The 21,001-nt window shown below is 32.4% G+C and overlaps 2 protein-coding genes across 2 annotated transcripts; both read left to right on the forward strand.

The window, feature by feature from the left end:
• The first annotated feature begins 327 nt into the window (after positions 1–327).
• Positions 328–3,525, forward strand: LOC133175277 (uncharacterized). The gene is made up of 6 exons (XM_061310375.1): positions 328–338; positions 479–531; positions 887–1,015; positions 1,151–1,394; positions 1,598–1,692; positions 2,713–3,525. The coding sequence occupies exons 1-6, from the start codon at positions 328–330 to the stop codon at positions 3,480–3,482; spliced, it is 1,302 nt and encodes a 433-aa protein (XP_061166359.1). The 3' UTR covers positions 3,483–3,525.
• A 6,933-nt stretch (positions 3,526–10,458) lies between these two features.
• Positions 10,459–13,401, forward strand: LOC133175459 (uncharacterized). The gene is made up of 3 exons (XM_061310561.1): positions 10,459–10,768; positions 10,961–11,025; positions 12,559–13,401. Exons 1-3 carry the CDS (start codon positions 10,608–10,610, stop codon positions 13,320–13,322), a joined length of 990 nt encoding a protein of 329 aa, XP_061166545.1. The 5' UTR covers positions 10,459–10,607; the 3' UTR covers positions 13,323–13,401.
• The last annotated feature ends 7,600 nt before the right edge of the window (positions 13,402–21,001 follow it).

The raw sequence follows: 21,001 nt of genomic DNA on the forward strand, positions 1-21,001 counted from the left end.
TATATAGCACGTCATACACATATACTCATAACTTCAAAGCGTATTTAAGCAAGTGTAAGAATTGTCTTCAAATAATTGTTTTATTTAGGAGAGACAAATGAATAGAAATTGTTTTAAAATGTTAAGGATGAAAACTAGACAACACAGATTCATATTCTGAGACATAAAACTGCCAATTTACACTAAAATGTGCAGTACATTCAGTTTGACTTTCCCCTTGTAATCCTCAGCACAATTAGAAGAGTATATTTCCGTCCGTTTTAACAATCATATATCAATACGAAGAGCGGCTTATATACATAGCGGTGTTTTATGATGGTAACGGGAATGACTACAAGGTAACAGGAATGCATCTTTAATCCTAACAATTGATAATTACATACATTTCATTTTATAATATCACAAGATTTTTGACCGGTTCTATGTTTCTGAAGGTTTTTTTTAATCTCGTTTAAATATATATAAATTTTCATTTTAGCTTTCTTTGCCCCTACAATCAGTATCCACACCCTAAGAGTAATAACTGCACAGGTACGTATTACACAAGGACGAATTTTCAACTTTTTGATAGATCTTTTTCAACTTAATCTAAAACATATTTAAGCCTCTTTTTATGTGGTTGCGCGATATCGCTGAAATACAGTTATGCTTGTGTTTTATCGCGTTTTTTTTTTTCATTTTTACTACTAAGATAATTTGTGTACAAAAGATTTTTTTCATTGCTGTCCATTTATAATGTTTAAATACAGCTAGAGATATTTCCAGGGGTTTGTGTTTATGTCCAGTTCACAGATTTAATTTGGTTGTAGATTTTTTTTAGATCGATTATTATTCGTTATCTTCAAATATTTCACTAGAAATAGTTTTCATTTTAACTATGCTTTAGAATGCCCACATGGATCCTTTGGATTAAATTGTAAGCTGAAATGTCCCTCGGGATATTACGGAGCATTGTGTATGTCTGTCTGTGAGTGTCCTGTATCTGACTGTCATTACGTCAGAGGATGTACTACAGGTAACAGTATTATTCAGATATCAAATTTTTCTTATATCTCTGATAAAGATAAAAATACTACAGAAGCATCAAAATTATATAGAATATCATATGTTACAATGTACTTGTACTAGATTTTGATATCAATTTGATTAGAAAACAGCACCCATATTTCTTCGATTACACCTGACATAACAAATCAACCGTCTACAGTTTATGAATGGACGAATGAAAAGACAGACTTTCAAATCAGGATTACTTCCAGTCAGATTTTAGCAAAACAGAATCGAGTTCGATATGTAAATCATCATGACGGCACCTGGATAGCTGTAAGCTGCTCACTGATTGGATCTCTAGCAACACTCTTTCTGATTGGATGTCTTATGTACTTCTGTTCTCGGTAACCTAAGATAATAAAAAACTATTATGATTTTACCATCACATCATTTGACATAATGAATATTTATGTAAATGCTTCAATCAACATACATCTCTTAAGATACATTCACTGCCTCGATACAGAAAATGAAATAAAATGATTTTCACCTTTTATTTTTTCATGACAGCCAAAATGCAAGAAAATTTGTGTTTTTTTTTTTTCAGACAGAAGCTTAAGATGAAATTTCCGAAAAGAATACGAAGGATTTTATTTTCTTACATAGAACCAGGTGTGTTCATTTTATTGTTTAACTTAAATTAAGTGGATTTTTGTTATGGTAATACGTATAAATATACAGTACTTGTAGCATTCTGATTTTGTTATTTTTCAATAACAAAACTCATTTTCAGTCTATGTCTAACACCATATATAGAGCTAATCAAAAAAGGTGTTGGAAATAAGTACTCGAATACCCTTTTCATATTTATACGTTTTTTCTGTAGCTGAAAGTGTGAGAATGACATTAAGGACACATTTTCGGTTTTTATTAGACATTTTAGACAGGTTAGTGTTTAATCTCTTGTAGCGAATCCACTTTTTCCTCTGATCACCAATGATTCAACGCTTCCTGTTGAACTCAGTTAAGTCAATGCCCGATTTCTTGGGTGGTTTCCAAAGTAAATGTTTATATATGGTGCATCTTTAGATGATGAGCGTAAGAAATGCATTGGATTCTGTTATTGACTCCAGTTAACCACCTGATGGAAGTTGGGAATAACCCCATTAGACTAGTTTGCTTGATTCTAATTTGATTGAGGGTAATCATGGTTTCAGAATGCTTTGCAGCATTTAAAAGTGTCAAGACTCCTTAAAAATAGTTCTAAGGCACTTAAATTCAAACATTATATATATATATATATAATGCCTTGACAAATGCGTTACTGATAATTATATCCCTTTTCCATCGTGACACTTGAACTTAATGTATTCGATGATTTATTTAAGTAAGATTACTTTTCATCTATGTAGTAATTTGAAGATAACAGTAATCAAGCTCAAAAGTCCATTGAAACAAAACAAATCGGGAGCAGAGCAATCAGGGACCTCTAAAAGCATCAGAGGTGATATCAGGTGCAAAAGAGGAGCAGGCATCCCCGGTCGACCGGGGCATGATCGGGCAAACGGAAAAATTTGTAGATAATTCAGTGTGTAAAAATTGCCCAATAATTAGTATGAAATATTAATTACTCCCTTCAACAAATTACCTTACACTGATTACTTGGGTAATAAGTGCAGTGGAATATTCAAGACTTGATGCATGTATATTCATATATTACAGACCGAAACATGCAACTTATTCAGGAGGGACACCTTGAACAATCAACGTCTTTTCCAACATACCTATCTCAAGATGACGACCCATACACAGAAATACGATTTTCTCAGATTGGTGGTGCATGTTCAGCAACATGCACGAATACAATCTGCACGAACGAAAAAGACCATGAGATCTCCAAAGAATCCACACATGTTTCTAGAAATACAAATATATACGAAAAATGTTCATTTGAACCTGAGTATGACCATGTTAATCTGAAAGTGAAATCAAACACTCCTGAGTTGCTACATGGGAAGTGGGAAGTTGTATATGCCAAAGATCAGGAATATGTGTCTCTTTCTGATAAAGGTCGATCACTGAAAGAATTTCCCAATGATGATGGAAGCAGCAAGTCCTTGACATTACCCTCCAACTGGAAAAGGGTGAAAGAAAACTATAAATCACAACCACACTCATATAGTTTATGCTATGTTGAATCAAAAAATGAATCAAAGGATGAGCAAATTACAAATGATGAAGAAGACAACTATGTAGAATTAATTTCAGACAATCTAATGACTACAAAGGGTCCCAAATATAAGGAGGAAGGTCGACCCTACAGTTTGGCTCATGTATTGTCCTATAATGATTTGAACTCAGATGATGGAGTAAAATCAGGAGATGAGGTTTTTAGTATTGCTTCACCGGAAGTAAAGGAAGATGTGGAAAGCGAGAACCCGGGAAGTTTGAAAAAGAGACCATATAGTTATGTTAAAAATTTGGTAGAATGAGAAAAAGTTTTTAAAAAATACCGTTAGTAATTATTTTAAAAAAAATGCCGGAAGAGTTCGTATAAGATGCACTTATCAGACTAGCATTTATGACACTTGACTGAATAAGCATGCCAAGATGAATGAAAAGAATAAAATAAACTTTTAATATGAAAGTCATTCTTCAGTACTGAGTGATGTAACAATACATAGGTATCTTTGATAATATAAAGTCGATAAGTTAATGTCATTCTAATCTTTCATTGAACATGTATAATCTTCGAAATGTAAAGATATCGTTGGAAATTGTACGTATTGTTGTGATAATTGAAGATCTCCTGATGGAGGCAAATATCTGATATTCTGCAAAGTCTTATATATACTTTGTAATATTTATAATTTAAAAGTTTTGATTGCCAATGCACAAAAAAATCTTCACATTATTCTATACATATCATCAATCTACCAGCTTAAAAAAATTTATTCAACAGGGAAGAAGGGACAAGGTTTTAAATCATTTATTTGATTATTAAAACTATACAAGTGCTTCCGGTTTTTGTGTACATATCCTACATATCAACACATTTTAAAACCAGGATGATTAAAGTCACTGTAAACGGAAGAAGTATGAATTCCTATATCAAAAGTTACATACGAAAGTATGCAACTGTGTACTATTTTCAAAATCCATACTTACTTGAAATGTAAATAAACATGCAAAAGCACTAAGCAAAATAAACTCGCTTCCTTAATATTCCTTCCTTTCCTCTTTCCTTGAAAAAGTGCATAATCAGACAATTCTCAATTTACCGCCTTGTTTTTTTTTTTTTTTTTTTTTTTTTTTTTTTTATTTTGTAAAAACCTGAAATTATGAACATGCACAACAGGATAAGGGGAGATAACTCGTGATTGCATTTAAGAGGTCCACCTAACGTTTATGTATATGATTGTTTTGATTCTTCTTCTTTTATCTATAGAAAATCGTTCATACACACACACTCCCAAACATACATATACACATATTACTTGACATTTATTATTGTTTGGTTAATTAATTGAGTAATGATGAATTTCGTCGAAGAGTATGCAGGACGCTGGGCTTAATGTGAAGGGGATTTAAAGACTTTGGTGTAAATCAAATGTGGATTCTCAAAAAACTCCAAAGAACTTTTAGAAAATTTAAAAATGCATTTTTCCCCACAATCAACAATATATGATTTTTTCCAGCACTTTCTACAACAATTCCTCGAGAAAGGACACGACTTTTTAAATCATACTAGACATTTAGAAATGGAACAGGGAAAGTTTCTCATGATTAATCACCTGCAAAATTATTTTAAGAAAAATTATTCTGTATTAGTACAGGAGTACTAAGAATTTGAAATAAAATAAATACGGGAGTTCCTCATTGACCATCGCTATCAGCACAGTATTTTTCTATACGATTAAGTTAACTGACAGATGGTTGAAACTGAGTCCTACTGAAAGGAACCTGATTGGTTCTCTTTCATCTAGAGATGGGGACAGGGTAAGGTACTACTTGCACCGAATTTCTTCCCAAGGTTCCCATTGATAGATAAGAACCAGTTGTCTCAATCTTCTTCAGATTTACTTCACCCAGAACTTAAGTACTTTACAAAGATTGCATTGAAGTCTACGGAGAAATTTTTAAAAATGAAAATTCAAATAAAAAGAATATCAATAAATACTGTATTGAAAAAATTGACTTTTTTTTCAAGGTAAGATTTTTAAAATTGATATTTTCTTATTAATTAAAAACAGAGGGAGATAACTCTTACCAAAATTCAAGGTCATAAATTAGGACACATCCCACCCTTACACATTAATAGTAATTATGTATAAATAAACTGAGTATTCAACACCTACACATCTATAATGTATTCAATTTCATTGAATCTTTTGTTATTAGGATGTGTCACAATTAACGTCAAAACATGGTTCCATATATATTTTAACATACATTTTTTTCGCTATGTAAATAACCAACTTAATGTCATAACTGTGTTCCATAATATTTTATTTGTTCAGTAGATTTTACTTGGCGGGTTTAAATCCCGTGCCGTTTTGTAGTCAGTTTGGGTGTAGCAATTGAGTAGAGCAGATGGTCTTGACTTGCTCGAGTATTTATAATACCGTAAATCTGGAAATTTTTACTGTAGATAAATTTTAGCAAATTTGCGCGTGCATTGCATTCGCAAAAATATATTTCTTAAAAATAAATCAACAACAACAAAAATGAAAACAAAAAAATATTTGCTATTTTTAACAAGATGAACAGGTGTTCGTAAGCAGTGGTAAACCTGTTTATACTACAAGCTAATTACTCGTGATAATCCGTGCTTGAGAGTGCCTTCACTGCATTCAATATCGTCCCATGGTTTGACAGGCAGTATGTCTCTTTTAAATTATTTCTCTAAAAGCGAGGCCAGTTGTTTTATCTAAGAACAAACGTTTTTTATCTGAAGGTTAGTTAAAGCTGACATCGTTTTATATATTTTATGTACGTGCGTGATTTATTAAAATTTAAATAGTTTAGATGTTTTATCTCTTCTAATATTTTTATCTGATTATTGAACATTGGCATGGTTTAGTATTGTATGTACATGTGTAATTTATTGTATGTACATCCGTAATTTATTGTATATACATGCGTTATTTATAATCCGATTATTGAATGTTGGCATCGTTTAATATTATATGTACATGCGTACCACGTGCGTAACTTATAAACTGCTATGAAAATTTTCAGCGCTTTTTAATTTTAGCACCAATGTCAATTCGCAAAATTTTGAAACGTAAAAATTCATCAACAGCTTCTTGACCCAAATTCGCAAAAATAAATTGACGTAAAAATTTCCAGATTTACGGTAGTAATCTTCATAAAGTATTGACCAGACTTTCACATCTCTTCTGAGGTAAGTTTGTTTTATTAATTTAAAGGTTTTTATCTTATACAGTTCCCTGAAATGGTCAAGGACCTTAGTTCTTAATTTTGATGTAAATTATGTGATTGGGTAATGTGTGCATTGCTATCATTTCAAGTATTATTCTAATAGTATACAAGTATATTAAAGTATGTACTAGCTATAATGTATGGTGTAAAGTAGGTGCGTATAGTACGCAAAATTTCGTATATTTTCTGGAGTTTGCAGTTAAATGCTATAGTATTTGCAGTAAAATGCAGTATGCAGTAAAATGCTATAGTATTTGCAGTAAAATGGTAGAGTATTTGCAGTAAAATGCAGTATGCAGTAAAATGCTAAAGTATTAGCAGTAAAATTCAGTATGCAGTAAAATGTAAATTGTTCAGTAAATGTTATGATATGCACGAGCAAGAATCTAGTTAGTATATTTTAAATACAAATGTTATAATGTATGTAATTTACAATAATTTTGTAGATCCCATTTGATCCATGAAGCCATTCAACCCAAACAACGATCTTAAATATGTATATGGCCAATAAAATGTAATTTAGTCAAAGAACTTAGTACTTGTTTTCCTATTGTGTGGCGACCACTCGGCCTGCCTGCAACAGGATGAAATACCTTAACTTCTTTATTGCTGATACATCTACCTTCTAAATGCCTGCTATTTGTAAATACATGGTCGATATATCTAACTGTCTAGTTGAAAGCCACAGCAAGTATTTTTGTTTTCTCCTGTACAACGTTTTGAATAAATTCTGCTTCATATGAATACATAAATGGGTCTGCTAATAACGGGGCGCAATTGGTACCCACTGGAATTTAGACAATTTGTTGGACTCCGAAAACTACATAATTAGGTATTGTCAACCAAAAACTCAAACATCTTTTTAATGTCAACTTGTGTGTTCAATCAGAATCTTTTTAAACCACCCGAAATAAACCTTTTTATACCCGCACTTTCTTCAATTTACACAGTAGCCTATTCATCTTTAGGGAGATGGTTGTCCTGTAGATGTGCAATAAGGTTTCAAAATTTTCTTTTTCACTCTGGGGTCAAATGGTGGTCAAATATGGGATTTCATTTGAGATACTTGCATGTATACAGTCTCCCATACAGAGTTATAGTTCATTCCTCTCTCAGACATACAGTGAATGTATGCCCTGACAGTAGGGCCTTTCTGTTGTTAGCTAGACTCTAGTCAATAAATCCAGGTAAATCCACTTTTAACAAAATTCACTTAACACCACAAAATAGCTTGCCTATATGAAATATCAATTCTTCACAAAAAACCCACGTGCGTGCAAATCAAAGAGCATTGTAAAACTAGTATCACTGTTGTCGGAGAGGGTGCTTGTTACTCTAGGACGTTGCAAAAACGCCATCTAGAAATTTTCCAAAGAGGGATAGTCAAGGCAAATAGGAATGTGTATTTAGACGAAATCAATTGGGGTCAGACGGGTGGGTTTGGAAAGTACCCCCCCCCTTTTTTTATATACTGAATAGTGTTTTTATTCTTTCTTTCTTTTTTCAAAAAATGTTTTAACATCTAAAATTTTCAATTTCATCAAATTGTCACACGCTATAAAGTATTTTTTTTTTTTTTTGCGACGACATGAACAGATTTATCAAATTCCAAACAAAATGATTTTTTCACAAACGGAAAAACATTCCTAAAAAACACTTTCTTAAAAGAACTCTTAAATTTCAGACTGGTAAATTTGATAAATTTATTATTGAAATGCTTACACAAAAGACTTATTGGCCATATGTCCTGCTGTACATATTTTTACTCAATTTATTGCATGAATATATTTTGTGTAGGTTATAAAAATATATTGTGGGTTCATTATCTAGGTAAAAGGGGGAGTTTAGAGGCAAACGCATATATGCGGGTATTACTGTCGTATGACAGCATCTAGTTTATTTTAAATTTCTCGCTCCTTATGTTTTTTAAATTTTTATTAACATCTCTGTAGCCTCGACTTCACTGTGAGGTCACTTAAGCGCGATTGTCTTCTTGTATATCTATGCGTGAGTATACCTAAGCATATAACAATTATTATTTGGAAGACATGGACTCATCCCTGTCCATGTTGAGATTTTGAATGACATAGCTTTACACACACTTTAAAAGCAAAATACATGTAAAAGGTGAAGATAACGAACAGTGATCGAACTCAAAAAAAATATAAATAATATTTTGAGAGGGCATAAAACACAGAACCCCGTAAGGAGGAGTAAGCATCCACTGCAAGCCGATCCCAATCGCCGTGATCCCTGGATATTGATTTGGTTGACGGAACTTTTCGTAGTCAAATTCAGTATGAAAACAAAGGCCTAACAATTGGTTTGAAACACGTCTGCCAAAATACGACCCAATGATATGTCGTAGATGCTAAGAAGGTCATAATAACGACCATAGAATTTACGAAATGCCGACAATAAACGAGGTTGTTGAAAACTCTGAAACATCAACTTATCAGTGAGTAACATGCCTCGCCTTAAAGATTGATCGTACTTAGAACAATTACTTTGAGTGGCAAATAAGCCCGGAGACATAAACACCATATGCAGGTGATATCGGAATATTACTATATAAATAAGGAAAGTTTAGATTGGAAAAAATGAAGTCATCTTGTTTTTCATACAATAAAGCTATTAGTTGGCCTTTTTCGTCAATAAGCAGTAAAATATCCAAATATGTAACAGATGTGGCAGATTCTGTGGTTTCTTTTATTTCAAGTTCATTTGGACAAATCGAATCGACATGTAAATGAAAATAACAAATATGTACATATTTATTATTGCTGCAACTGGAAATATAACGATATCGAGCAGTGACCAGCCTAAAGTTTATATTATTTTAGCCAGAATGCATTCTATACGTTAATTTTGACTTACAAAAAGATACAAATGTTCCAAGGTCAGAAGAAATCAAGACTTCCATATGAGTGTTACGGTAGTAGAACATACATAAACTGTAACTTCTAAATTAACACCGCTTCCAATTTTAATCACACAAGCGATCTTTCCCCCTCACAATCTCTTAGCTGTTTAAAAGTAGATTTCCGTCCTGTAAAGTTCAGTAAGTGGTATGTTTTTTAATACCAAAAGTTACATGTATATATCTATTTTACAGCGATGACAGCAGCAACAACTTCTATATATTGTAAAAGGTAATCAATTATGCACGCATCCTTAATTGAAATTCAAACAAATCTTTTTAACTAAAAATAAAGAAGGATTAATGAAAGAATAGAATAATTTTTACATAGATTATTTATTGATACTGTATCATTGCTTTTATAGGCACGGTAATCCGTGCTGTTATAATCAGCATCTAATCCTAGAGAGTAAAAGCTGCAAAGGTATGTTTTTTGTCCTTTTTAATCAGGTGGTATTCATCCTTTTTTCTATTGGCAAAGGACATTGAAAAAAAAGATCATTAAATGTCTTTTTTCCTGTCACAAATACCATCTTAAACTAGGCATGTTTTATTATTCAACTTCAGTACTTTTTTAGTTAGAGATAAATGTTAAAGATGTAATTTGCAAAATGTAGATGTTCTTTTAAATCAAAATGTTAAGAAAAAATCTGACCTCAGATCACTCTCACTGCATAAAACTGCCCTGAAATTAGAACTCTTTGGAGGGCGTTTGAAGCTTTCACACACTATATTTTAAAAAGGATTTTTCATAGTTATTGCCACAAAAGCTCTCATATCATTGTTCTACATAATGCATTAACATCTAATCAAATACTGTAGAATGTCCATATGGCTCTATTGGATGGAACTGTAATCAAACTTGTCCGGCAGGATTTTACGGACGGCTGTGTCAGTCTGCCTGTGAGTGCCCCGCCCGTGATTGTCATCGTGTTACCGGGTGTACTACAGGTACCACAATTATTCAGAAATGCAATGTTTGATACATGTCTGATATAATGACAAAAAAATGAAATAATATTTCTTGAATATTATTATATTTAGATGAAGTTCATTCCCTTAGATATTTTAATTATTTGGTAAAAAAAAATATTTAGAAAACAGCTCTTATTGGTCTGAGAACACAATATATAGAGGGCATCAAGCGTCTACTTTTACGGATTGGTTAGTTCAAACTAAAGATTGGCAAACCAGGAAAATACCAAGCCTTAAACCATCAACTGTTTCTGAATGGTCGAATAAAACGACAGATATGCAAACTATGATAACTTCCAGTACGTACCTAGCAGAACGTCATGATGAATATAATAATGTTAACCAGCATGATGTCACCTGGTTAGCTGTAAGCTGTTCACTGATTGGATCCTTAGCAACACTCTTTCTAATTGGGTGTTTTCTATACTTCCGTTCTCGGTACTATCATACTTCTATCACGGTATTTTTTGACATATTTTATATTAACTAAAATGAATTCAGTCAGCAGAATTTGTCAAATCTATAAATAATGTTCAATTCTAAAACTGAAATAAAAATGTTATATTTCCCAGGATTTTTTTTTACTTTACTACTTTATTAACAATAAAAGTTTGTTTTTTTTAATTTTAGGCGGAAACTTAAGAAGAATGCTTCAAAAGGAATTCAGAGAATTTTATTTTCCCCTTTAGAACCAGGTGCGTTTGATTTATCGTCTTTCCTTATCAATAAAGTAAATGAATTTATGGTATCATTTGTATTCACATGAAGAAGATGTGGAAACTTTCACACGAAAAGAATTCTGCTGTAGTCCTCAATTCGATATTTAGATAAATCGACAACGTTTTATCATCTAACAATGTTCATTTTCAGTCCTATCTTGATATGATATATCCCTTTGAACTCAAAATTAAAGACAGTCGCCCGCGTGGCGCAGTGGTTAGAGCGTTCGATCTAGAGTCGCGGAGAAAGGAGTTTATCCTTACGTCGCGGGTTCGAATCCCACTGTGGGACGTGGAGACCGGTACATCGGATGAAACCGTATAAATCGAGGTCCCTTGTCGCAGTAGGTGCTGGCACGAAAAAGATCCCTCACTGCTCAATGGCCCTGAGTGTCGAGTATAGGTCAAAATTTGTAGCTCTCCACCTGCAAGTGGTGGCGTCTCCATATGAGTGAAAAATTCTTGAGAGGGACGTTAAAAACAACAAACAAACAAAATTAAACTTTAAGACACATCTGAAATGTCTGATATATCTGTTAAAATTTGTATATTATACTAAAACACTGCGTTAATGGCAACCTAATAACAAAACTATTTGATAAACGTAATAAGTTTAACATTTTTATCATCAGCGCGAACATTCCGTAGCAATACATCATTATCACCTGCATATGGAGTTTATTTCTTTTGGTTGATTTGATACGCAAGCATATGCTTACGTATGAAAAATTTCCAAAACGAGGCAAGCTTTTAACAAATAAATTGATGATACAGAGATATCAACAGTCTCGTTTCAATTCAATATTTCGATAATTCTATGGTCGATACACCTTCTTATCAAATACAATTCATTGTTAAGTCAAATGTTGACTGAAGTTTATCATACAAATTGATAGTCCATTATTGTCACACTGAATTTTCTATGGATTTTTCATTTGTCCTATCTTGACAAGGAGCACTTAATGTGCTTAGATTGTACAAATATACTAGAATTGTAAGGATTAATGTGCTTAAATTGTAAAGATGTGCTAGAATTAAGATGTACTTAAACAATCTTGACATATTCTCTCTCCTAGCTTAGGTCCGATAACTACTTATATACATTTACCGTTATTTTGAAACCACTTCTTTGTATAAATAAGATGAAGATAACAGAGAGCGGTTGGTCTATATAAAACTAAAGACAATACAAATCTGTGGATCTTGATCGCTTATTGAGGAGAACTTCCACTATTTCCCCTGTCCAATGTGTAACCCGAAAATTACCCTGGTGACCAAACATGTAGAGCACCTTCAGATGCTAAGTTCGGTGAATGCATTTAGTGAAACAACTTATTTTAGTTAGGCCAACGAGAGAGATTGGAATTGAAACCTCCGTTATGACAACAGTTTTGGTATACATAAGTATATATCTAATAGGAGAATTAGTAAAACTGAAGTAACCTGAAGTTTAATACTTGGATTTTAAGAGAAGTACAAGGTTTTGAAACATTACTTTATCTTTTACAGACAGGAACTTACAGCATCATCCCCAAGAAGGACACCTTGAACTTTCCACGCTCATCCCAACACAACAATGTCAAGATGACGATCCATATACAGAAATACGGTATTCCCAAATCGGCAGTGCATATGCAGAAACAGGCATGAATAAAAATGAAGAATGCAATAAAAAATTCAAACAACCTAGTCATGATACAAGAAATACAAACTTGTTTGAAAAATGTTCATTTGAAACAGAATATGATCACCTTAATCATAAAAAGAACTCAAGCATTCCTGGGATGTTACTTAAGGAGGGCAGAATTGTATGTAGTGACCTTCAGGAATATGCTGATCTCTCTGTTGAAGGTCGGTTACAACAAAAAATCCCTATTTATAATGGTACATGTAGTTCCAAATCTTTGACTTTTCCACGCAATTTGAAGAGGGTGAGTGAAAACAATCAATTAAAGACACACTCATACAGCCTATGTCTTGAAGTTTTGGAAAATCAGTTAAAGGTTGATCAAGATAAAACAGACTTAGAAGAAAACTGTGTGGTAAAAAACCATCCTGATAATCTGTTGACTGCATCTGATCCCAACGTTAAGGAGGAAGCTCGACCTTATAGTTTTGTTCATTCGTTGTTAAATAACGATTTGAGTTCAGAAGATGTGAAAACAAGTACTGCAGTATTCAGTATTATTGCACCGGATGGTAAGGAAGACTTAGAAAAAGAAGACCCAAGACGTTTGATTAACAGACCATACAGTTATGTTAAGAAATCATGAGGAGCAAGTCACACATAACTCAAAGAAAAAGCATGTAATTGTTAATTTTTCATAACGAAGATATTAATATAACATAGATAAAAGCATTGTAATCTAATGTTTTTGTTCGGTTTAGTGCACTTCACTGATGATGACGGGATGAATTTGGTAAAGATAAATTAAAAATAGCAAAAGGAACATCTAAGAAATTGTAAAAATTCTTCAAAATCATACTTCAGTTTTGAATATTTTTAATATTCCCAACAACCAAATGAATTTGAATTACCATATCTATATTGGATTCCGAAACATTATAAAAATCCTTACAAACAAAGATACATTACGGGTTCCAGTAAATGTTCTACCAAGCCTCTTTCTTTTCTCCTCACTAAGATATTAACAGTAGTGAAGGAGAAACTTCAAGAGTACTGATCAACAATATATTCGAGAAGTGGTGTAAATCAGATTTGGATACTAAAAAAATTCCAAGGAACTTTTGGGACATTTGAAATCACACAATTTTACCAAAATCAACAACATAAAAACTTACGACTTTTCAACTTTACATGTATAAACAACTATTCCCCACGATAAATTAAAGTCCAGACTTTCTGACATCCTTGACAGCTGCTTTTTTCAAAAAAAATGTTGTGGCTTTCAACTCGACATTTAGATATATCGACGACGTATTGTCAATAAACAATGATTATTTCCATTCTTATATCGACACGATATATCCCGTTGAGCTTGAGGTAAAAGATACACAGAGTCTGACACATCTGTTTCATATTGGGATATTTTATTTAAAAAAGATGTTAATGGTAATCTAACAACCAAGCTTTATGATAAACGTGATGACTTTAACTTTTCAACTTCCTTTACTTGTGCAGCAATATACTCTTACCACCTGCATACGCGATTTATCTCTCTCAGTTTATTTGATACGCTAGAGCATGCTCTACGTATGAACAATTTCTAAAACGAGATAAGTTAATGACAAACAAGTTGATGAAACAAGAATATCAGCAGACTCGTTTAAAGTCATCATTTCATAAGTTCTATGGTCGATACAATGACCTTGTCAGCAAATACAATTTCATTAATTCAAATGCTGACTGACTTTTTTATACTAATTGTTAGACCATTTTTTACACACTTAATTGTCGACGGATTTTCCCGCTATTTCCCGATCATGACAAGGAGCACATGGCGGGTGTGACAAGTCGATAGGGAATGCTTACACCTTCATGGCACCTGATCCCACTTCTGATGTCTTAGAGGTCCGTGTTTGCTCTGTTCCTATTTTGTAATGTGTAATGGACTTTTGAGCTAGAATACTGTTCGTTATCTCCACATATTTCATTCAAACTACCTGTTCATAATACGAGGGTTGTCCAAAAAGTTCGTGGACAAATGCTTAATTTTCTTTATTAAGTCCGCAATGGCAAACATTTACGATAATATCTTAATATAAATCATGATTGAGTAAATGTACAAAAAATTAAAACAATACACACTATTTACTGAACATTATAGGTGTAAATACTTTGTATATGCAAGTCGCACGGGCCAGTCTGACTGTACGCTTTTTTCATGATAACGTCAGAAATATGAATTTTGAATTTTTATCCAATGTTCATAGACGCACGCTATTTGTCTTTATTATGCCACATTGCCAAATGTGTGCAATAATATTTATGCATAGATTATAATTAATTTAAATTTTAAAATTCAAAACAATACACAATAATTTACGAGCGTCATTAATATTAACACTTCGTAAACACAGGATGCACAGCCCAGCCCGACGGCGCTATATTTATAACAACGTCATGAATAGGAATATATCCTATTTTCATCAAATAACAGTAGTTTTCCACTTCTTGTAGCGTCTCCGAAATTTTACACACCGTTGAAAAATCGTATACACCAATTACAAATCACTAGACTAAACATTTTCCAATAAATTTAAGTTGTTTGAATAACTATTTTGTTTTAGACGACGTTTCAACCATATTAACTATAATTGTATGATTGGACGCTGTCCCGTTCGGATGGCCGACGTCGCTTTTTCTGTCAATTTTTGAAACATACTTCTTGCGGTTTTCACTTAATATTTTCATTGTCTATTTAGTAAGCGATACTAACGGTATCAGAAAATAGCGATAACCGCTTTATTTGTGATATATTAAATTTTTATTCAGCTTTGACTCGTTTTAAAAAGAAAATAATCATTTCAATCAGATCACTTTATTTAAAAGTTCATGGCATTTTAACCCTGGTCCGTGCGCACTATCGGCGACCTTTAATGACCGAGATTTTTACAAAAATATTAAGTTCAAACAATAAAAACCAAATTATTCCGACTTGGATTTTCATGACTAATATTTTGGTATACAATAAGCATATCTTGGACCATTCATTTTGACAAAAACGCCATTGTCCACGAACTTTTTGGACAACCCTCGTATTTATATGTAAATGTCTCTCCTAGTTTCTGGTGTTTAGATATCCAAAAAATCTGCCGTTGCCATGGAACTAAAACTGGGTACTGTGGTTTCATCAATTTTCGTTGGCATCAATTTTCGTGTATTTTGTAAAACAGACGTTTTCGAGGATACGTAATTTCGTGGACAAAAGCATTGCCTATACAAATGAATAACATTTTTCGTAAATCAATGAACATTTAATTTCGTGGATCTGCCCAACAACGAAATCCTTGAAAATTGGTGCTCAACGAATATTGATGAAATCACAGTAATTTATTTCTAAAAATTTGAAATTTTTGCAGAAATTTAAGTGAGTATTTGCTCTCTACATTCTAATCCAATATTAAGCTGCTAGGGTAAAGGGGACACACTTATGCTTTGGCTTGCAAAAGCAGTGTTTTCGTATTGTTTGGTTCTGTTTTTTTTTTCTTTCACTTTGAAGAACTACTCGATTCGACTTTTCACAAAACGGGGTGTGGAATCTTTCAATAAGATATATTTCAGAATTTTTAGCACGCACTCTTTGTAAAAAGGAATCATCCATAATTAAGATACTGGGCCTTTAGAGGGCAAACAATGTATCAAATCACTAAAGGTAGCCTGACATACATTTTAAAATTCGTTAACAAATAGGTACCTCTGCGAGAGACGGACGATTTTTTGAGTGACTAATTCTACGATGTCCTATGAGTTAAAATTTTGGGTTGAGACTCGGTGATTTGATCTATATTTTTTAAGATTTCATACTAAATTTGACAATTCTTGAGTCGAAAACACTCACATTCCTTTTAAAATATCAGTTGGCTTTTAGCCAAAACATTGTCTAAATGATTTAAGCATTAATGAACATTTATTTATTTTGAGATATAACCGAAGTAAGCTTTCTTCGTGTTTTCTTTTTGTGTCACCTATAAGAAAATGACCTCTTACACAAAGAGGATGATGCTATTTTCAACCAGCCCAATTTGGTTTGTTCTGACATGCCCTTATGTAGCAGCGACCAATTCTAATTTCAACTGAAAGTTTATACTTTGATATCTACATAACCTGATAGCCTTATTAAATAATTGCTAAAAATTAAATATAATTAAATTACTTTTCCTTCAATAATCGTTAAAATGAAGTAAAATATTTTGAATTAGATGTCATAACCACCTTTTCAGACTTTATAATTCTATCCTCTTTTTAATAAGCTCATTGAATATTTGCTTTTAAATTTTGCTATTGGTTAAAAAGGCTTAATTAATTTTAGGATTTGCCAAACACTTCACATTTTATGTTTATTCTTCATAGTCCTAATGCTAATACAAACCAATATCTGACCAGTTGTGACCCTAACGTTGAATCATTAACCATACAACACTTATTAAATAAGATCAGTAGCCGGTTGATTTATGACGTTTCATGGTGAAAAAATTATTTTAAATTTGACACCGCAGGACGGTCATGTAGATAGACAACTATTAAGCAGACAATTCACTACAGCATAAACATTAGTAATAAAAAAAATATCACATCTATGTACGTGTAATCTCATAAACTATAATGCAACTGTAAAGAATATCGATTGCTGGACATAGGAAAAGATATTTTTAGTCGGAGGAGTTGAAAAATTTTCGTGTTCATATAAGCTTTCCAGGAAAATAAAAATTGTCATTTAAATCTGGAATTAATAATCAGCTAAATTCAATCAGATATGCATTTTTCCTCAATTCAAAGCATATTATTTAATAGTAGCTTTCCGTCCTGACAACGTTAACATACAATGAACAGTATATGGAAGGAAGAACTGCGTCTGCATTCCATTGTTTAAAAACGATGACAAAAACAACGGTGTCAACATTCTGTTACAAGTACTATGTTCTTAGTGCATCTTTAATTCTAATTCGACACAGATTTCATTTATTTCGTTCTATTACAAGATTACAAATACGTTTTCTTTTCTAGAACATTTTGTAATATCTTCCTTTAATTTTGTAGATCTAACAACCAGTGCTGCTACAATCAATACCTAAACCAAAAGAGTAATATCTGCACTGGTATGTATTATCTGAGGAACTTTCTTAAACATTTCTTCTTTGTACATTCCGTCAATTAGTAACTGTGATTGTGAATCAGTGTATAGATCATTTTTGCTAGGATCACAGTTTTATCTTAATATTTTGAAAATCCTTACTCGGTGGTGACTTCCGAGAAAAATGGTAAAGTATGAACATCGTCAAGTTCAGCATTTTAAATCAATTTATAAATCAATGTTTTAAATACATGATTATTGAACAATGTTTGTCACAATTAGATGTACACAAATGATTTTATATTGTTGTCCATTCTTAACTTATTAGTATAGCTAGAGAAGTTTTCAAGTTTATTGTATTTAGTATGTCAACCTGGATCATTTGGATGGAACTGTAAGCAGAAATGTAAGAAAGGATTTTATGGACGCTTGTGTCAGTCTGTCTGTGAGTGCTCTTCCTCTTCATGCAATCGAATTACAGGGTGTACCACAGGTAATAAACATCATTTAATGCATCCCTGATGTAAACAGAGAATAATACAAAATATGTTTAAGGAGAAATTATTTGTGAAATCTTTTCTGCGTAATGAATTTTTTCATTAATTTATTCAGAAATCAGCAGTGTTGGGAACTCTACAATAAGAGGAATTACACAACAACGTTCTATTATTTCTGAGTGGACGAATAAAACGTCAGATCTGCAAACTGGATATCCTTCCAATCTATCTCCAGTAAAGGATCCTTTAAAATATGGAAATCAGCAAGGTGACATTTGGGTAGCTGTGAGCTGTTCATTGATTGGTTCTCTTACAACACTTTTTTTCATAGGATGTCTCCTCTACTTTAGATCTTGGTAAACTACAAAAAATATTATGCCTCTGACACGTTATCATTAAACTTACTGAATGTTAACGTAAAATTATAATGTAATTTTTTTGAAAATGTAGAAAATACGTTCTTTGAATTAAATGCAATACTAAATATAATATAGAAATGTTATATCTGTAAGAATACTTCAATTATCAATTCTCGCTTTCTTAAAGCAAAAAAAAAACAAGCAAAGTTTTGTCCGATATTTTTAGGCGAAATCTTAGTGTGGTATTACCTAAAAGAATTCGGAGGAATATTTTTTTCCCACTTAGAACCAGGTGCGTTCAATTTCATTTCATGTATCTTAAAATAAGCTGATTTTTAATGATTAGTATATGAAGATACAGGACTTGTAAAAATGACTTGTGAACTATATTGACATTACTCTCACCTCAACATGAAAAACCCTAAATTTTTGGATTCAGCAATTTTCAATATCAAATCCTTATATGAAATGTAGGTCCTATTCCTGTTCTTTTAAACTTCTGAGCAAAGTTCTTGGAACAATTCTCAAATTACAGCTTTCTTTTTTGTCCCCCTTTGTTTGTGTAGAGTTAACTGGACATGTCATCACATTGTGCTTATCCTATTTTATTTTTAAATGAAATATCCTATTGATGCATATTTCATTACTCCAATTTTGCATCTTACCATTAATCCTTAATTGACACTCAATTTAGGTTAATTTATGGCTTTTTCCAAGTGACTTCCAAACCATATTTGCAACTCTATTGCATGTTTAGAAGCTAAGTTTAATGGATGCATCAGACGAAGCAACTGCTTTTTAATTTGAGTTTTATTACACAAGGATATATTAAAGTTTAAATATGATCCAGGCTTATCATATAGAAATCTAAACAAAATTTAAGCTGCATGAACACATGATGCGTATATGGATGTTATTTTGATTAATGTATTATATGCTCCACCTTACCGTCATTATTACCTAAAGTGCTTCAGTTTAAAGTTAAAGCAAGATTCAATTTTCTGGCAAAGGGAATTAAGTTATAAACACAGTATTTTAGGTATTCTATCTTTTATTTAACCCTGTGAGGAAAGGTGAAATAGCTTATTAGAACAGCTCTAGTTAAGCAAAATTTTAAAAGTAATCTACATGTACCCTAGAGCTTTTAACTTTGGTCTTTATGCGAAATGGAGATACTTATCTTTCACAGACAGTAACATACAGCGTGTCCAAGAAGGAAACATGGAACTTTCCACGCTTACCCGAACACAACAATGTCAAGATGACGATATCTACATAGAAATAAGGAACTCTCAGATTGGTGGTGTCTGTGCAGCAGCATGCATGAACACAAATTGCAGTAATAAAAAAGACCATGTGAATTCCAGAATACCCACAAATGTTTCTAGAAATACAAATCTGTACGAAAAATGTTCATTTAAACTGAATATGACCATGTTAATCTGAAAGTGAAATCAAACATTTCTGAGCTCCATCAAGAGAAGTGGGGAGTTTTACATGAGAAAGATCTAGAATATGTCATTCTGTCTGATAAAGGTCGATCGCAATCGCAAAAAGAAAGTCCAATCATAACGGAGGTAGAAAATCTTTGACATTGCCTCCAAACTGGAAAAGGTTTAGAGAAAACTATAAACAACCACATTCATACAGTTTATGCCATGTTGAACCAGAAAATGATTTGAAGGATGAGCAAATTACAAATACTAAAGAAGGGAGCTATGTAGAATTAGTTTCAGACAATGTAGTGCCTACAAAGGATCCCGGAGTTAAGGAGGGAAGTAGACGGTATAGTTTGGCTCATTTATTGTCCAATAATGATTTGAATTCAGATGATGGAGAGAAATCAGGAAAAGAGGTTGTCAGCATTGTTACACGGGAAGTAAAGGGAGATCTGGAAAGAGATAATCCAGGAAGTTTGAAAAACAGACCATATAGCTATGTTAAAAAATTGGTAGAATGAGAAACAATGTTAGAAACCATATCGATACTAATGATAAAAAGATATTTGATATTAAGTAGATGCATACGTTTCTTGAATGGTATTGTTGTGTTGTGTTGATTTCTTAAAAAAATAATTGAACTATTTCTCGATAAACAATCGAAACTGATTAAGTGCAGAAATTTTCCTTCGACCTTCTTTAAATGATGGAAGAGTTAATATAAGAGGCACTCATCAGACTAGTATTTGTGACACTTGACTGAGTAGGCTAAGATCAATGACAAGAATGGAATAAACCTTTAATATGAAAGTCAGTCTTGTCAATACTAAGTATTCAGAATTAAGAATTTGAACATTAAGTCAGTTATCAGTTCTAAAGAATTTAACATGGTCAGTCATCAA

This window comes from Saccostrea echinata, unplaced genomic scaffold (assembly GCF_033153115.1).
Source record: "Saccostrea echinata isolate AGI-Se365-2 ecotype Australia unplaced genomic scaffold, CSIRO_AGI_Sech_v1 ptg000062l, whole genome shotgun sequence".
In the NCBI taxonomy this organism is placed as follows: domain Eukaryota; kingdom Metazoa; phylum Mollusca; class Bivalvia; order Ostreida; family Ostreidae; genus Saccostrea; species Saccostrea echinata.